The sequence below is a fragment of the Saccopteryx bilineata genome, chromosome 3 (genome assembly GCF_036850765.1).
Source record: "Saccopteryx bilineata isolate mSacBil1 chromosome 3, mSacBil1_pri_phased_curated, whole genome shotgun sequence".
In the NCBI taxonomy this organism is placed as follows: Eukaryota; Metazoa; Chordata; class Mammalia; order Chiroptera; family Emballonuridae; genus Saccopteryx; species Saccopteryx bilineata.
This window is the reverse complement of record NC_089492.1, coordinates 313,223,431-313,239,329: the sequence shown is the minus strand read 5'-3', so window position 1 is coordinate 313,239,329 and position 15,899 is coordinate 313,223,431. Positions and strand designations below refer to the sequence as shown.

Below are 15,899 nucleotides of genomic sequence, written 5' to 3'. Positions count from 1 at the left end.
TGGATAGCTCAGCTGGTTAGAGCATCATTCTGAAGTGCAGAGGTTGCCATTTCGATCCCTGATCAAGGCACATACAGGAACAGATCGATGTTCCTATCTCTTTCTCCCTTCCTCTCTCACTGAAATCAATAAATAAAAATTTAAGAAAGAAAATATTTTAATCTATTGATTTTACAGAGAGAGGAGGAGGGCAGAGCAAGAAGTATCAACTCATGGTTGCCTCAACTCATTGCTTGTCCTTGAGCCTGCAAGCCCAGGGTTTCCAACCAGTGACCTCAGTGTTCCAGGTCGTTGGCTATATCACTGTGCCACCACAGGCCAGGCAGATTGATTGATTGATTGATTGATTTTTAAGGGATAAGTCTCTAACATCTAGTGTGGAGGATTGGTTATTAAGTGAGAAACGAGTCAGGGAGGTCAGTAAAGACCCTTTTAGGGGTGGTGCAGTTAGGTGATGAGGAGGCCCAGTCCAGCACTGTAGCTGAGTGTGGCCAGCAGATGTCAATGAAGAAGATCTGAGAGGCCTGAGAGAGAGGCCCTGGTGACCCAGGATGGGTGGTGGCCCCGCCTGTCCTGAGGAAGGGAGGAGGAGGAGTGGTTGTGGGGTAGGGAACATGGGGACACATTTGGGAAGCACTGAGTCGGCTTCCCTCCTGGCCAGGCCCGATGGCCCCCAGGAAGCCTCGCTCCACTCTGTCTCTGCTCTGTCCTTCTGCGGCCTGATGACGCAACCTCAGAGCCGTCTGCTCTCCTCCTGGCACCGTAGTGTCCATGGTTATAAAGTCAGTCTGTGGGCTGTGGCCCACGTCCCCCACCCCTGCCAGGATTGGGGAGCACCATCCGGAAGGGAGGACTTGGGAGGGGGAGTGGTTGCGGGTGCCCATGCCTGACCTGTCTCCTTCTGTCCTGTGCAGGTCTGGGCCAGAACGCCACTGTGGACTCAGCAAGGCGGAGACACCGCACCCCATCTAGCTCCCCACACTCTTACAAGTCCTGCCTGCGGGGAGCCTGTCGGAAACCGCAGAAGAAGAAGCTGACCCGAACATCAGGTACAAGCTGACAGTGGAGGCAGAACTGGAAGTGGGGTCCGCTGGAAGTGGGACTCCTACTCTAGGTCCATCCTGCTCCTGGGAGGCCCAGTAAGCAGTCCTGAACCCCTGACGAGACTTTAGATTCAGACATGCCTTTCAATTTCTGACTGCTCCTCTTACTGGCTCTGAGACCTGGGGTACCCCACTGTCTTCTGAGCACCCCTTTCTCACCTGGAAATTGCAGTGCCTGCTGCAGGGTGGTCTTAAGGGTTAGGAGCCTGAAAACATCCTGCTCAAGCAGTGCTTAGGTGGAGAAGCACACAGTTAGTGTGCAGCGAAAGGAAGCTGCTGTCAGCATTTCTTGTCTTTATGGCCAGTAACCCATCACTGGGCCAGAGCATCAGGGAAGAAAGACCAAGTGTGAGAGACCAGCATCCCTGGTCCAGCCCAGCTGGACTGTAACTCACTGGATGGCCCTTCCCTTTTTTTTTTTTTTTTTTTTCATTTTTCTGAAGCTGGAAACAGGGAGAGACAGTCAGACAGACTCCCGCATGCGCCTGACCGGGATCCACCTGGCACGCCCACCAGGGGCGACGCTCTGCCCATCCTGGGCGTCACCATGTTGCGACCAGAGCCACTCTAGCGCCTGAGGCAGAGGCCACAGAGCCATCCCCAGCGCCCGGGCCATCTTTGCTCCAATGGAGCCTTGGCTGTGGGAGGGGAAGAGAGAGACAGAGAGGAAAGTGCGGCGAAGGGGAGGAGAAGCAAATGGGCGCTTCTCCTGTGTGCCCTGGCCGGGAATCGAACCCGGGTCCTCCGCACGCTAGGCCGACGCTCTACCGCTGAGCCAACGGGCCAGGGCCGGCCCTTCCCTTTTGTAGGTCTCAGCTCCCATGTCTTTAAAATGGGAGCTGGACCTAATCGATGATGCCCTGGCTGCACATCCGAACCATCCAGGGTGCTTACAGAGATGCCCACACTAGTGCCCCATGCCCAGAAAGTCAGGTCTCAGTGGTCTGGGCTGCAAGCTGGGCATCGGTACCTTTTCAGAGCTTGCAAGGTGATTCTAACCTGTAGGCAGGGGAAGGCAGTGTCAGACTGGGTGGTCTCTAACTGAGGTTCCAGGCTTACCCAGGAAGCAATGATGAATGACCAGACCAGGCAAAGCTTTGAAACAGGTGACTGGGCCCAGAGCAAAGGAGATCCCCACCTGAGCCACCTTCTGGTGATCTCAGGCCCCAAGCCCCATTTGATGCTGTCTATCTGTTGTCTCAGAACGCCAGACTCGGGCCCAGAACCTTCGTCGCTGTCTGGCCCTGGACAAGCCCAAGAAGCAGGTGACCCCATCCCCAAACCGGAAGGAAAGAATTGTGGAGAGGACCACTGCTCCTCCAAGAAGCCCTGACTCCTACGTTCACCCCAAGGCTGCGTTGTTCTTGCCTCAAGGTGACAGAAATGAAGGACAATCCCAGCTGACATTGCTGGATATGTCTGAAAACAGCGTCTACTGTGATGTCTCAAGTTGGTCTTTCCTCACAGCTAATTTAGCCAGTCATTTATACACCACGTGTTAGGCATCTGCACCAACTGGGCACAGTCCTGGTAGCTGGGGCTTCAGCGGTGCACAGGAGAGACACTGTTTCTTACGTCGCACAGCTGTGGTCTCTTTCCCACTTTTCTTTTCCCTTCTGGCTCTGCCATGGGTGTAAGGTGGGGGCAGAGTCAGTGCTGCCCTCACGTGCAGGTGCGGGTGGCAGAACTGAGACTAAGAGTAGGGCGTCCTTGCCCTGGCCGGTTGGCTCAGCGGTAGAGCGTCGGCCTAGCGTGCGGAGGACCCGGGTTCGATTCCCGGCCAGGGCACATAGGAGAAGCGCCCGTTTGCTTCTCCACCCCTCCGCTGCGCCTTCCTCTCTGTCTCTCTCTTCCCCTCCCGCAGCCAAGGCTCCATTGGAGCAAAGATGGCCCGGGCGCTGGGGATGGCTCTGTGGCCTCTGCCCCAGGCGCTAGAGTGGCTCTGGTCGCAACGTGGCGACACCCAGGAGGGTCGCAATATGGCGACGCCCAGGATGGGCAGAGCATCGCCCCCTGGTGGGCAGAGCGTCGCCCCTTGGTGGGCGTGCCGGGTGGATCCCGGTCGGGCGCATGCGGGAGTCTGTCTGACTGTCTCTCCCTGTTTCCAGCTTCAGAAAAATGCAAAAAAAAAAAAAAAAAAAGAGTAGGGCGTCCTTAGCCCTGGCCTGTTGGCTCAGCGGTAGAGCGTCGGCCTGGCGTGCGGGGGACCCAGGTTCAATTCCCGGCCAGGGCACATAGGAGAAGCACCATTTGCTTCTCCACCCCCACCCCCTCCTTCCTCTCTGTCTCTCTCTTCCCCTCCTGCAGCCAAGGCTCCATTGGAGCAAAGATGGCCCGGGCGCTGGGGATGGCTCCTTGGCCTCTGCCCCAGGCGCTAGAGTGGCTCTGGTCTCGGCAGAGCGACGCCCCGGAGGGGCAGAGTATCGCCCCCTGGTGGGCAGAGCGTTGCTCCTGGTGGGCGTGCTGGGTGGATCCTGGTCGGGCGCATGCGGGAGTCTGTCTGTCTCTCCCCGTTTCCAGCTTCAGAAAAATACAAAAAAAAAAAAAAGAGTAGAGCATCCTTACCTGATCTGTGGCACAGTGGATAAAGCGTTGACCTGGAACGCTGAGGTCGCCAGTTTGAAACCCTGAGCTTGCCTGATCAAGGCACATATGGGAGTTGATGCTTCCTGCTCCTTCCCCTTTCCCTCCCTCTCTCTCTCTCTGTCTCTCTCTACCCCCATCTAAAATGAATAAATAAAATTTAAAAAAAATTGTAACGGGCCTGACCTGTGGTGGCGCAGTGGATAAAGCGTCGACCTGGAAATGCTGAGGTTGCCGGTTCGAAACCCTGGGCTTGCCTCGTCAAGGCACATATGGGAGTTGATGCTTCCAGCTCCTCCCCTCTTTCTCTCTCTCATTTTCTTTCTCTCTCTTTCTCTCCCTCTCCTCTCTAAAATGAATAAATTAAAAAATTTTTAAATCCAGTATTTCCCTTAAAAAAAAATTGTAACGTTAATACAATTAAAAACTAAAAGAGTAGGGCGTTCTTGTGAGACTTCTCTTGATGCAGCCAAACAGTTGCTCTGGGGACTCTCCATCCCTGCACCAGCTTCAAAACGTGTGATGGCTCAGTCAGCAGAGAGGCAAGAAAGGGGGCAACTGAAGTCAGGCCTCAAGTCATTCTGTCCTCTGTCTCTCTGTTCATTCAGCCCTTACTTCCTGACCATTGTCTCTCTGCCAGGCCACATGCTGGGTGCGGGTTACACAGTTCAGTGAAGGAGTTACACACTGTTCCTGATGGTCCAGACTGATCCAGACTTCCTGGGGTTGCTCAGGAAGGCTGGGGACCCGGAAGAGGCACCTGACCCACCTGGAGAGGGAGGGCTTCCCAGATCTGCTAGTTGTGTGACTTTGGGCAAGTTACTTAATAACTCAATGCCTCAGTTTACTTAACTGTAAACTGAGGATAATAATGGTACTCTTCCATTATATAGAGGGTTACTTAATAGTATGTAAAATACTTAGAAGTGTGCTGGCCATGGTTAGCACTTTGTACTTGTTTGCTGTTGTCATCTTCATCATTCTACCACTTAAGGATTTTATCTTCCTCATAGCTTCTGATAAAGGAATGGGGTTCCAGAAACCTGGTGGTGATTTGGGTTGCCCCTGAGCCTCATTCAGAGATCTCGGGGCTTGGGGTTTCGGCTAGGATGGGGGAGAGAGAGGCTGTGGCAGACCCTGGCACCGTCATTCCTGCATCTGTCAGTCCAGAGTCTGTTCCAGTCATAGGAGTGATCACCCTGAATTGCCTCCTCAGGCTGCAAAAGCAGAGCCCAGGATGATGGGCCATACCCTGCCTTCGGGGCCCAGCAAGGGGCTGAGAGGACCTATTTTCTCAACAGATCACAGCCTTATCCCAGGTAAGGGAACCCTAAGGGCTTTCAGTGGAGGAGACTGAGGTGTTTGGTCTGGAATGGCTGAGGGTCAGTGAAAAATGAGGTGGATTTACATCCTCTGCGAGCACTGCTGTGGGCCTAGCTTTCTGCTGGCATTGTAAGCTCGAAGGAGAGACAGGCCACAGCCCCTCACCAGTCTCCCTGCCTCCTGTCTCACCCATGCAAGCCATCCTACTCACACAAACCTCGACCGTGTCAGCTCGTGGTTTAAAGTCTTCCCTCAGAGCCCGTAAATCTCCCTTAGTATTTGAGAACATCTCTGGCCCTAGCTCACCTTGCCAGCACCCTCTACTGCCCCTCACCCATGAATCTTACCCCTAACGCCTCCCCATGGGAACTATGCCCTTGCCCACTCTGGGCTTTTCACCCTCTGATCCCTCTTCCCAGCAAGCCTGTTCCCTTTGTCTACCTGGAAAATTCTACCTCCTTCAGGCCAAGTTCAGTGCTGTCCTCCCTCCTGCCCTACCCACCTCTCTTACCTCCTCGAGCCGCCCCTTCCCCATAACTGGGTCATCAGTGCCTGATCTGTGAGGTGGCACCTCCAGCTGACAGCTTTCTGCCCCCAGCCCTTCTTAAGAAGCCAGCACAAAGTGATCATTAGGCAACACTGTCACCCCATGGGAGATAGTACACCCAGGGTCCAAGCAATTCTCAGCCTAGGATTTGGGTCCACCTTACTTATATATGTATGTATGTATGTATGTATGTATGTATGTATCGAGAGGAAGGGAGGGAGAAGGAAAGAGACATCACTTTGCTGTTCCACTTATTTATTCATTCATTGGTTGATTCCTGTATGTGCCCTGAACAGGGACTGAAGCCACAACCTTAGCATATTGGGAAGATGCTCTAACCGACTGAGCTACCTGGCCAGGGCTATGTCTGCCTTTTGGATTCCATCTTTTGCAGGCAAAAGCTGGTGTTCTATGATTCTAGTGAGGAAGTGGACAAGGATGCCCCAGATGCTGACCCTTGGCTGCCTGGCAGGACCCCAAAGAGCAGCCCCTTTGGTGACTGAAACTCTGTCTCTCTTCCTTGTAGGCTGGTGTGGGGCCTTCTTGATACCTTCCTTCTGAGGATTTCAGTGGAAAGAGGGTGACGGGGAGGGAATAGATGTCTGCTAAGCACAAGGATGGCCAAACACTGTGTCTGCTGTCACTCACCATCAGTTGCTATGACAGACATTGCTAATCAAGCCTCACTGTTTCCAGTGATCCCTCAGAATCTTTCTTAGCACAGAGCCCCAGGTAGCTACAATCAGGCTATCAGATCTGGCACATTACGGTATTGATTTATTTTTTGCCACATCTGACATAATGCCAGGCATTGTGCCTCTTAATTTCCTGTACCAAGCCTCAAAACGAGCAGTTGACAGTAACCTATCCCCAGGGTCTGGCACTATCTCCTCAAAGCCAGCTGGGGGAGAGGACAACATGTGGCTATACCCCCAAGCCTAATGCTTCCTTTACAGGGAGCCCACTGGCCTTGGGGCCTCCCCAGATTGACAACTCCAGCGAGATCCTAGGTTTCAGCCCTTCCCTCTTCAGCTCCCCCGGGAAACTGCTGTCAGAACAGGTCCTGGAGGATGGTACTGAGTACCTGACCCAAGGTGAGCATGTAGGGCTCAGCATGATATTTGGCTCACTTAGAAAACATGGTGGTGCCTATCAAGTGCACAGCCCTGTGCTGGGAAGTGCTGGGTCCTCAGGGATGGAGCCCATCCAGGCTCTGCCTTGAAGAGCCCCACAGCCTGGAGGGGGAACAGCCCCAGGTCAGCATAGGGCACGGGAGGCTCCAGGTCCCTGCAGCAGGGACCTACTCACTCTACCCAGGTTGGAGGTGGCCTAGGAGAGCTGGACTGGGAGCTATATTTGTACCTGGGACAGGAGATCTAGAAACCTAGAGGAGGCACTGTGGTTAGCGGGTTGGTGGGACAGAGGCCTATTGCTGTGAGGAAAGCATTTCTGTCCTAGCCAATGCTCTGGCCTCCCTCCCTGACAGCTCTCTTTGAAGAAGTTTTATTAGATCCTGTGCCTTCACCTTCTGCCTGCATGCTGGAAGTACCACAGAAGAAGGTAGGCATCTTTCTACACATCCATCCTTGGACACAGCCATCCTTCTTTCCACATGCGTCATCTGCTTGATTCCCTCATCCATCCCCTCGACCTTCCCAGAGACTCATCTGTACATCATTTGCACGCTCACTGCTGGCCACCAGGTGCTCACTCTGTGCTGGGCACTTGGAATGAACTAGACACAAAGGATGAAAGATAAAAAAGCTGTCAGGTGCCCAGAAAAGTCCCCATGTAATTTTACAAGTGCTCTGTGAGACAGAGTCTCTTGTGACCCCATTTCACAGAAAATAGCAGAGGAACCTTAGGAGTTCTGGAAAAGAGCTCCCTCCCAGGCCCCTAGGCTGACCTCTGTAGCCCCTGTCCATTTGGTCCTCACACCATTCTTCCTTCAGTGTGTGTGTGTGTGGGGTTGCCTCAGTGAGTAGTTGAGTGGGCAGCAGAAACAAGAGTAAGTGCCCTTAGTGGAGGCCTCAGAAAGCACCTGTCTCTGTGCTCAGTGCTTCTCAACCCTGCAAGACATGTAGTGAACACTGTTCTATGGTTGAAGTTGACGCATAGAGAATCTAGGACTAGCCCTGGGCATCCATGGCTACCACAGGAGGTGGCAAACTGATGGGATTAAGAGATATTGCCCCAAAATAGAAAGCAGAAGACCTGAGCCCATTAGAGCTGCTCTCTGACCCCTGTGGGAACTTGAGAACATTTGTTTGAATATCCAGGGGGTATTTGGATGAGGTTATCTTGAATCTGAGCTGTTTCTCAAGCTTCATTTCCTAGGAAAGCAGTGAGTGAGGGCATGAAGAGACAGCACTCTTTCCATTCACATCCTCTCCATCTTTCTCCTTCACCCGTCTAGTTCACACCCTTTGAGGCCCTAGAAGACCTTCCTCACTCCTACAGCCTGTGCCAGTTCTCAGTGTCACCAGACCACCTGTCACTGAGTGAGAACAGCAAGGCGTCATCCAGCCCCAGCTCAGAGGCCACAGACACTGACACAGACAAAGAGTCAGAGTGGAGGCAGCAGGTAAGGAGGACAGACAATGGAGATTGGTCCCACCTCTCCTGCCCATTCTCATCTCTCTGCCCCCCCAGGACACTCAGGCCGACCCTGAGGGCCCGAAGTCCTCCAGTGATGAGGATGGAGACTACACATGGACCCCCACCCTACGGTTCTCAACCTTGCCCTTGGCTAGAAGGAAGAACCAGGCATGCAGGAGCCCTAGGAAACCTAAGAACAAGAAAGCTGCCAGCCCCACTCAGTCAAAGAAAAAGTGTGTCAATGGCTTCATCATGTTCTGCAGGATGAATCGGAAGCAGTATATCAGGTGGGTGGGGGCCCTCTTTGGCCACCTGCCCAGAGCATGTTGCCTGGCTGCTGTCTGACACATTGGCCCTTTCCTCAGCCACACTCTCCCGCAGCACCCTAACCTGGCCTCGTGGTGTTGGTTAGGGCCTGTCAGTTGTAAGCAGTAGAGCCCATCTCAGACATAAGGAAAAAAAGGAAATTAATTGGCATATAACCTGAAAAAAGGGAGGGGTAGATTGGATTCAGATCTGGTTGGTCCAAGGGCTCATAAGGTGCTGTCTGGAATCCTTGTCCCTCTCTTGGTGCCACTGTCTTCCAGATGGGCTTCATTCTCAGGCAGGTGGCTCCCCTCTGGGAGGTTCAGGCTCATGTCCTGGCTCCCACCCTAGCAATCCTGTGGGAGGAGAGCTCGTTTCTCAGGTTTCAAGAAGAAGGTCTAAGGACCAACTTGGTGGATCAGAAGTCCACCCCTGACCCATCATTGCCAGCCTGAGGCTGAGGGAAGGGAGGCCCCCTGGGCCACAGTGGCGAAGAGCTGGTACCCTTATAGCAATTCCGAGGGGCTGATATTGGGAGCAGCGGACACAGGAACCCTACTGGTCCCGGGACACGTGTCCCATTCTTAATAACCATTTAGGCCAGCCCCTTTCTTTCATATCTCAGCTCCGGGCTGTGTCCTGGAGGCCTTTCCGTCTATCTGACCTGGGTGGGAAAGAATGGGGCTCTCAAAGGGAAGGCAGAGATTCCCAGAGCATGGCAGCCTCACATGGTCAGGTCAGGCCGTTGGCTTCTGCCCAAGCCATGATGCCCTGAACGCTTCCTACCTCCTCCCTCCTGTCCCAGAGCCTGCCCGGGGACCGCATCCATGGCTGCCACCAAGGAGCTGGCCAAACTCTGGCGGGAGATGACCGAGCAGGAGCGGAGACCATACTGGTGAGAAGCCCAGAGTTATGGTGCTGAGACAGAGGGCTCCTGCTCCTCAGTTCTATTCTGGTTTTCAGAGCCTTGAGCGTCATGAGATTCAAAACAGGCTGGGAGGTAACTGGGTGGCAGATTTGAGTGTTGCAAACTTTTTTTTTTTTTTAACAGAGAGAGACAAAGAGGTAGACAGGGACAGAGAGACAGGAAGGGAAAGAGATGAGAAACATCAGCTTGTAGTTGTGGCACCTTTGTTGTTCATTGATTGCTTTCTCATATGTGCCTTGACCTGGGGTGGGGGAGGTGCTTTGTCCAAGCCTGTAACCTCTTGCTCAAATCAGCGACCATGGGGTCATGTCTATGATCCCGCACTCAAGCTGGTGACCTCAGGGCTTTGAACTTGGGTTCTCAACATCCCAGGCTGACACTCTATCCACTGTGCCACTGCCTGGTTAGGCAGGTGTTCCAAACTTTTATGAAATATTTGGGTGAGGCCTGACCAATGGTGGCGCAGTAGATAGACTGTTGACCTGGGATGCTGAGGACCCAGGTTCGAAGCTCCGAGGTTGCCAGCTTGAGCGTGGGATCATAGACATGACCCCATGGTCACTGATTTAAGCCCAAAGGTCGTTGGCTTGAACAAGAAGTCACTGGGTCAACTGGAGCCCCCAGTTAAAACACATATGAGAAGCCATCAATGGACAACTAAAGTGCCGCAACTATCAGTTGATTCTTCTCATCTGTCTCTGTCTCTTTTGCTAAAGAAAAAAAAAGAAAAAGAAAAGGAAAAGAAAAAAATATGTGGGGGTAACAGGTGGAGTGATGCTCTACCTTGGAGCTTGGAAGGACAAATCGCTTAATTTAGAATTTGGATCCCACTGTCCTAATTTGCCCTCTCTGCCACAGAGAATTTCTCAGAGCAGGAAACTGGGTCTTCCCTTTTGCTTGGCTTCCTCCCTCTCTCCACTCCATTCCCAAGACCCTCGCTTCATCATCACCAAATCTGCCACATGCCTGTATCTCATTTGGCCCTTGTAACACCTCTGTGTGCACAGATTTTAACAGGAGTGTGGGGCTTCAGCAAAGAGCCCTTGGTGCTGTCCCAATGGTTCACTTGCCCTGTGGGACCAAATAAAGCCCCCAAATAAGCCCTGGCCTCACCCCTCAGCTCAGGCCCTGGCCAGTGCAGGGGCCAGAGCTCTAGCATGAAAGAGCAGTGAGGAACCCTGCCCATCCCACACCTCTCCCCCAGCATCAAAGCTCGAAGGTTCAGTCGCCAGCACAACCGGATTGTGAAGCAGGAGAGCTCCAGCAGCAACGACGAGGACTGCGGAATACCCAAGCCCTTCTACCAGCTGCTGGCGGACAAGGCCCGCTGCTCCTCTGAGCCGGCCTCTCAGCTGCCCTCTCACCGCTAGCGAGAGGGCAATTTCACGTCGCCTCTCCTCCCTCACCAACTTGCAGCTCCTGCAGCTCCTTCAAAACCGGGAGCCAATGAAGACGTTGCCCCGTCCAGGGCCTCTCCCCTGCTAGTGCTGGTCCCGGTGGCCAGTACCCACGGGGCTGGGAGGGGGTGGATTTATTGACCCCAAGCCTTTGTGTTTGCCTCTATTGTGGGCCACTGAACTCTGCCCTTCTACAGCCAGCTGCCCCTCGCAGCTCCTCTCTCCTGGGAAGGAAGCCCTGAATGAAATGCAGGGAAGTGAAGTCACGGAGAAGGGGCTCCTCTCTGACCTGCCTTTGCCCACCCCAGAATCAAATGGTTTCAACCCTGTTCATTCTCACCCTATTCTACTCCTCCTTCCTCTGTTCTATTTATAGAATATTTATTGTCAGCAAAATAAAATAGAACCCTTGTTACCAGCAAGGGAGACTAAGCACGTTGCCCAGGTCTGCAGGGCCCACAACTTGAAAGAAACCACACTCTGCCCACCACAAACCTGTCTTCCTCCCTGTCCCCGCCCTGGGTGCAGCAATCAGAAAGCCAGAATCAAGCATTGGGGTTGTGTGGTTTGGTTTTCCTTTGGAAAGCAACTCAGGATCCTGGAAGTTTTAGTTGTCTGTTAACTTTATTTTAATTGAAATGGGAGGCATAACTTGTCCTAGAAAAATAAAGATTTAGGATATAAACTAGACTCAGGGGTCAAGGTTGCCCCGCAGGTTAGGGGATCTTTGGTCTGGGGCTGGACGTGATAATGAGGGCTGCAGTCCAGGGGGAGCTAATGGGAGGCCCTCACCCAGGCCTCCCACCTGCACTGTCTCAGCAGGGGGCCCAGTGGGGAGGGTCTGTCAGTCCCTGGGCATAGAACTGCCCTTCCTCCACCCTTGGATTCCAAGCAGTTCTGAGAACTCTGGATGTCAGTGGAGCTATTAATAGTGTTTTAGGGAGTGATGGGGAGAGGGCTCTGGGGGTTGGAAATCTAGCCTTTTGGCAGGGTATTCAGCTCACAGCTCGTACCAAGTCAAGGGGGGGCAGAACCCCTAAGTCAGGACCCCCAGATCTCCCCATATATATGGGGGCAGAGCTAAGAGAGGTCTGTAACAGGAGGCTTCCCATCCAGAGGAACAGTGCCCCTGGACAGGGAGTGGACAGGGGTGAGCCCCCCGGCACATCCAGTTCTTGGAGAGGTTAAGCAGCCGGGGTTGGGATGTAGTGTAGAATCTTCAGACCAACAACTGTTTCTGAAAGCTCCCTACTCCCAGCTGTCCTGGATCTCAAGCACCATTGTCAGGAGAGGTGATGAGGCCTGGCGGGGGTCACAGTTCCAAGGGCTCTTCCACAGGCACTGACTGTAGCTGGGTCAGGACCTTGGTCTCAGCTTCCAGCCCCTCCTCAACCTCACCCCCTGCTGTGGCCCCCAAGAGCAGCCCTTCAGGGTTGGGGTCTGGGAGCCTCAGCACAGTATGGGGGGCCTGCGTCCCCAGCCCCTTCTCGCCTTCCAGCAGCCCCTCTGTGCCTGTGCTCAGTTCCAGTCCCGCTGGCCAGATGGGCACGGCTGCAGGTGGCAGCATGAGGCCCTCGGGTGGGGGTGCCGGGAAGCTTGCCAGGAGGCAAGAGGAGTCTGGGGAAAAGGGCAGGCTGGCAGCAATGGTGGCAGCAGGGGCAGGTGGTGGCTGTGGCAGCTGCTGTGCAGAAAGTGTGCCCAGGGCATGGGCCTCTGGGAGAGCGGGGCTGGGGGCCACAGGTAGAGCTCCTTCAGGCACTGAGATGGCTGTGTCTGGCTTCAGGGGCAGGGCCAGGCTGGGGGCAGGCGGCAAGACCTGGGAGACCAGCATACTGGTGGGGAAAGTGGCAGTGAGGATGATCTTGCCCTGCTGCACGGCCACACCTGTCACAATGGGGCTGCCAGACACGGGGTTGGCCAAGAGGAAGTTTCCTGTGGGGAGAGGAGATGGCGAGGCACAGAGTCAGATGGGGTAGCTGGCCAGGAGCAGAGGTGGCGGTTAAGCTGCCAGAGGGCAGAAGATTAGCCAAAGGCAAACAGTCCCTTCAGAGTGTGGCTTGGGGCTCTGCACTACCTAGCACAAGGTGTTCAGGGACATACCAGGGATAAGCTACCTCCCACTCCCAAGCCCACCAACAGCACCCTGCCTCCCTGAGAGAACCACCCCTCACCCAGACAGAAAGGAGGTAGAAGGGCGTACCTGAGGCAGTGGCCGAAGGCAGCTGCAGGGCAGTCATGCCCACCCCAGAGTTGATCAGGTGCACATTAGTAGGGCCCGCAGCAGCTGCCACCTTCACGGGACTGCCTGGCCCAGCTGCTAACAGCTGAAGCGGCCCCACAGCCTGTGGCAGGGTTACCACCTGTGAAGTGGGCACCACCTGGGGCAGGTTCAACAGTGGGGAGGTGGGGCCCAGGCCTGCAGGGTACCCAGGCGGTGGGGACAGTGGCACCACTTGTGGGGCAGCCACAGAAGGCACTGGTCCTGGGGGCAGAGGAAAAGTAGCAGCTGGCGGGGGGCCAGGCACCACTTGGGGCAAAGGTCCTGGCACTTCTTCTGCAGGTGGTCCCAAAGCAGCCACTTGAGTCCCCTTGGTCTCAGGGGACTCAGGTTGGGCCTCCTCTAGTCGAACTTCCCCAGTCTGAGGGTCCAGGACCAAGGAGGTCTTGCCTTCTTTGGGCCCAGGGGGACTGGATTGTGGTGGGGGGGCACCCCCACCACCTGTGAGCAGCAGGGGACCCAGGCTGGAGGCTTCACCCAAAGCCAAGCTGTTGATGATGACAGGGCTCCCATTGAGGAGCACGGCTGGCGAGCTACCCGCGGCCAGGAAGCTCCCGTTCACTAGGATGGAGGAAGAGGCAGGGCATGGCGCAGAAGGGCCAGCCCCAGCCAGGAATATGGAGCCCTGGGCAGGGGCCTCCGTGGCCACTGGAGCCACCCCCCTCTCCAGGTCCTCAGGACTGCGGCTGGACTCGTCCTCAGTAGTGGGGTTTCCATCAGATTCGCTGTCCAGAAAAAGGATTGTGAGTTGTGGCCCTGAATGCTATGTTCCCCCACTGGCCAGCCAGATTTCTGCGCAGAGCTGCAGGGGACTCTCCACCTTTTCCCAGCCCAAACTCCTGGGGACGACTTCCGGGAGGGTTATAAAACCTCCTCCCCAAGACCACCTACGGACCCTAGGGACAGAGCCTCTGCAAACCCTGAATTGACACCACTGCATAAAAGCTCAAGCTGGCCAAATCCGTTGGGAGGCGGCCCTCTTCCCCGTGTCCCAGAAGCTGAGCACCTAGGCCGCCCTGTCTCCTGGGTTAGGCTGAAAGTAGCCCGTGGCTTTAGAGAGCGAGGAGGCAGCCGCCTGCTCAGTTCCCGGTGCCCTCCTCCCGGGGCGTCAGAGAAGGGAGTGAGAGGCCAGCGTGCAGGGTGGGAGGGGAAGGGCTTGGGTTACAGGGAAACCGGAGCTGGGGTGGGTTCACGTTTCACAACAAAGACAGACCACGGACCACGCTGTTTGGGCCCGGAGGGGGGCGAGAGGAGCGTGAGGAAGAGCCGCCACACGGGAAAGGTCCGGCAGCGCAGCGGCCAGAAATTAGCCCTGACGCCGAATCGGGTGGACAAAGGCCCCTCCCCTTCCCCCCGCAGCCCCTTTTTCTCACCGCCTCCCGGGGTCTAGCCACCCACACAGATAGGATCTGGGATGGAGCCCTGAGTGAGCGGAGGGAAGAGGTCTCCCAGCCTCCGCGAGAGGTGCAGCGACTTCGAGAAGAGGGCCAGAGGCGTGTGCTCACTGCATCCACACTATTCTCCGCGCGCGGCGGGAGCCAGAGGGTGTGAACTGGAGGCGTCTGAGGATTTCGCGCCGGTTCCAGCCGTGGGCATGCGGGACAGGGGGCCTGGTGGGTAGCATGTTCCCGGGAAAGCGGGACCTGCACTGTCCGGGTCCCCTCACCTCTTGCAGGGCGCGCCGCCGCCCCCGGTCCGGTCGCGCTGTCGCCGGTTCTTGAACCAGTTGCTGACCTGCGTGAGCGAGAGGCCGGTCAGCGTGGCCAGGCGGCGCTTCTCGTCCGGCGTGGGGTAGCGGTTGCCCCGATAGCAGGCCTTGAGCGCGGCTCGGGAGCGCTCCTTGAAGCAGTAGACAGTCTCCTCGCCGTCCCAGATGGTCTTGGGCAGCGGGAACTTCTTGCGCAGACGGTACTTGTCCACTGCGCCCAGCGCGCGGCCGCGAGCCCGCTCGGCCTCATGGTAGCGCGCGCGCAAATAGAGGTCCTGCAGGAAGGCGTGGTGGGCGGCGGGGAAGGGGCGGCTCTCGAGCAGCCGGTAGAGTTCGGCGTACTCGCCCCGCTGGAAGGCCACCAAGGCCCGAGCGCGCAGCACCGGGTCGCTGCCACGTAGGCGCTCGGCCGGGGGCAGTGCGCCCAGGAAGCGGCTCAAGCGGCCGGCGTGGCCCGCCTGTAGCAGCGCCTCGCAGACGCACGCCACCTGCTCGGGCGAGAAGCGGAGGCCCGTGGGCGGCTCAGCAGCGGCCTCGAGGGGCGACCCGGGGACGCCCGGGGATCCCGGGCCCTCCGTTCCCGCCGCCGCTTCGCCCGCCCCGGCCCCGGCCGCCGCCGCCGCCTCACCCTCAGCCGCCTGCAAAGTCTGCAGGAGCTGGCGCGCTTCCTCCTCCTCCTCTTCGGTCGCCGCCGCCGCCACAGCCTCCCCCCCAGCCGCCGGCCCCGCACTCGGCTCCGCAGGCAAGGTAGCCATGTTTTGCAACTTTGGGAAGTTCCTCCCTCTTTCTCCTCCTCCCTCGGGCTTTCCCAGCCCCCTCCCCGCCCGTCCCCCCTCTCCGCCCTCCCCGTTCACTCTTCCCGCTCTCCCCCTGTCGACCCTGAGTCTCCCCGGAATGCCAGGCCCAACGCCCCAGTAGGGTCTCTCTCCCAGTGTTTGTGTTCGCCCGTTCCCCTCCCCGTCTGTCCGTGATTCTCCCTTTGTTTTCCCTCCGCGTCAGGCCGCTCTTTATGCCTCCCCCCGCATGTGCCTCTGGATCAGGGCCTCAGTTTTCCCATCGGGATAACGGAGAAGGTAACGGGCCGTCCGAGAAGGCTAAGGGCTTGAAGCCACCTCCGCCCGTAAACGA

At 56.3% G+C, this 15,899-nt stretch overlaps 2 protein-coding genes across 2 annotated transcripts in view; one reads left to right on the top strand and one right to left on the bottom strand.

Moving 5' to 3' along the window:
• Positions 1-10,758, top strand: part of MEIOSIN (meiosis initiator) — a 34,627-nt gene extending 23,869 nt beyond the window's left edge. The window contains exons 5-14 of the mRNA XM_066266689.1: positions 915-1,049; positions 2,307-2,477; positions 4,903-5,005; positions 5,951-6,051; positions 6,513-6,650; positions 7,043-7,116; positions 7,973-8,140; positions 8,209-8,441; positions 9,266-9,355; positions 10,593-10,758. Of these exons, the coding sequence (XP_066122786.1) occupies positions 915-1,049; positions 2,307-2,477; positions 4,903-5,005; positions 5,951-6,051; positions 6,513-6,650; positions 7,043-7,116; positions 7,973-8,140; positions 8,209-8,441; positions 9,266-9,355; positions 10,593-10,758 (1,379 nt within the window). The remainder of the gene's footprint in view (positions 1-914; positions 1,050-2,306; positions 2,478-4,902; positions 5,006-5,950; positions 6,052-6,512; positions 6,651-7,042; positions 7,117-7,972; positions 8,141-8,208; positions 8,442-9,265; positions 9,356-10,592) is intronic.
• Positions 10,759-11,779: 1,021 nt separating this feature from the next.
• On the bottom strand, positions 11,780-15,577 carry SIX5 (SIX homeobox 5). The gene is made up of 3 exons (XM_066271766.1): positions 14,730-15,577; positions 12,986-13,788; positions 11,780-12,717 (listed from the first exon to the last, which is right to left on the bottom strand). The coding sequence occupies exons 1-3, from the start codon at positions 15,524-15,526 to the stop codon at positions 12,098-12,100; spliced, it is 2,220 nt and encodes a 739-aa protein (XP_066127863.1). The 5' UTR covers positions 15,527-15,577; the 3' UTR covers positions 11,780-12,097.
• Between the last annotated feature and the right edge of the window lie 322 nt (positions 15,578-15,899).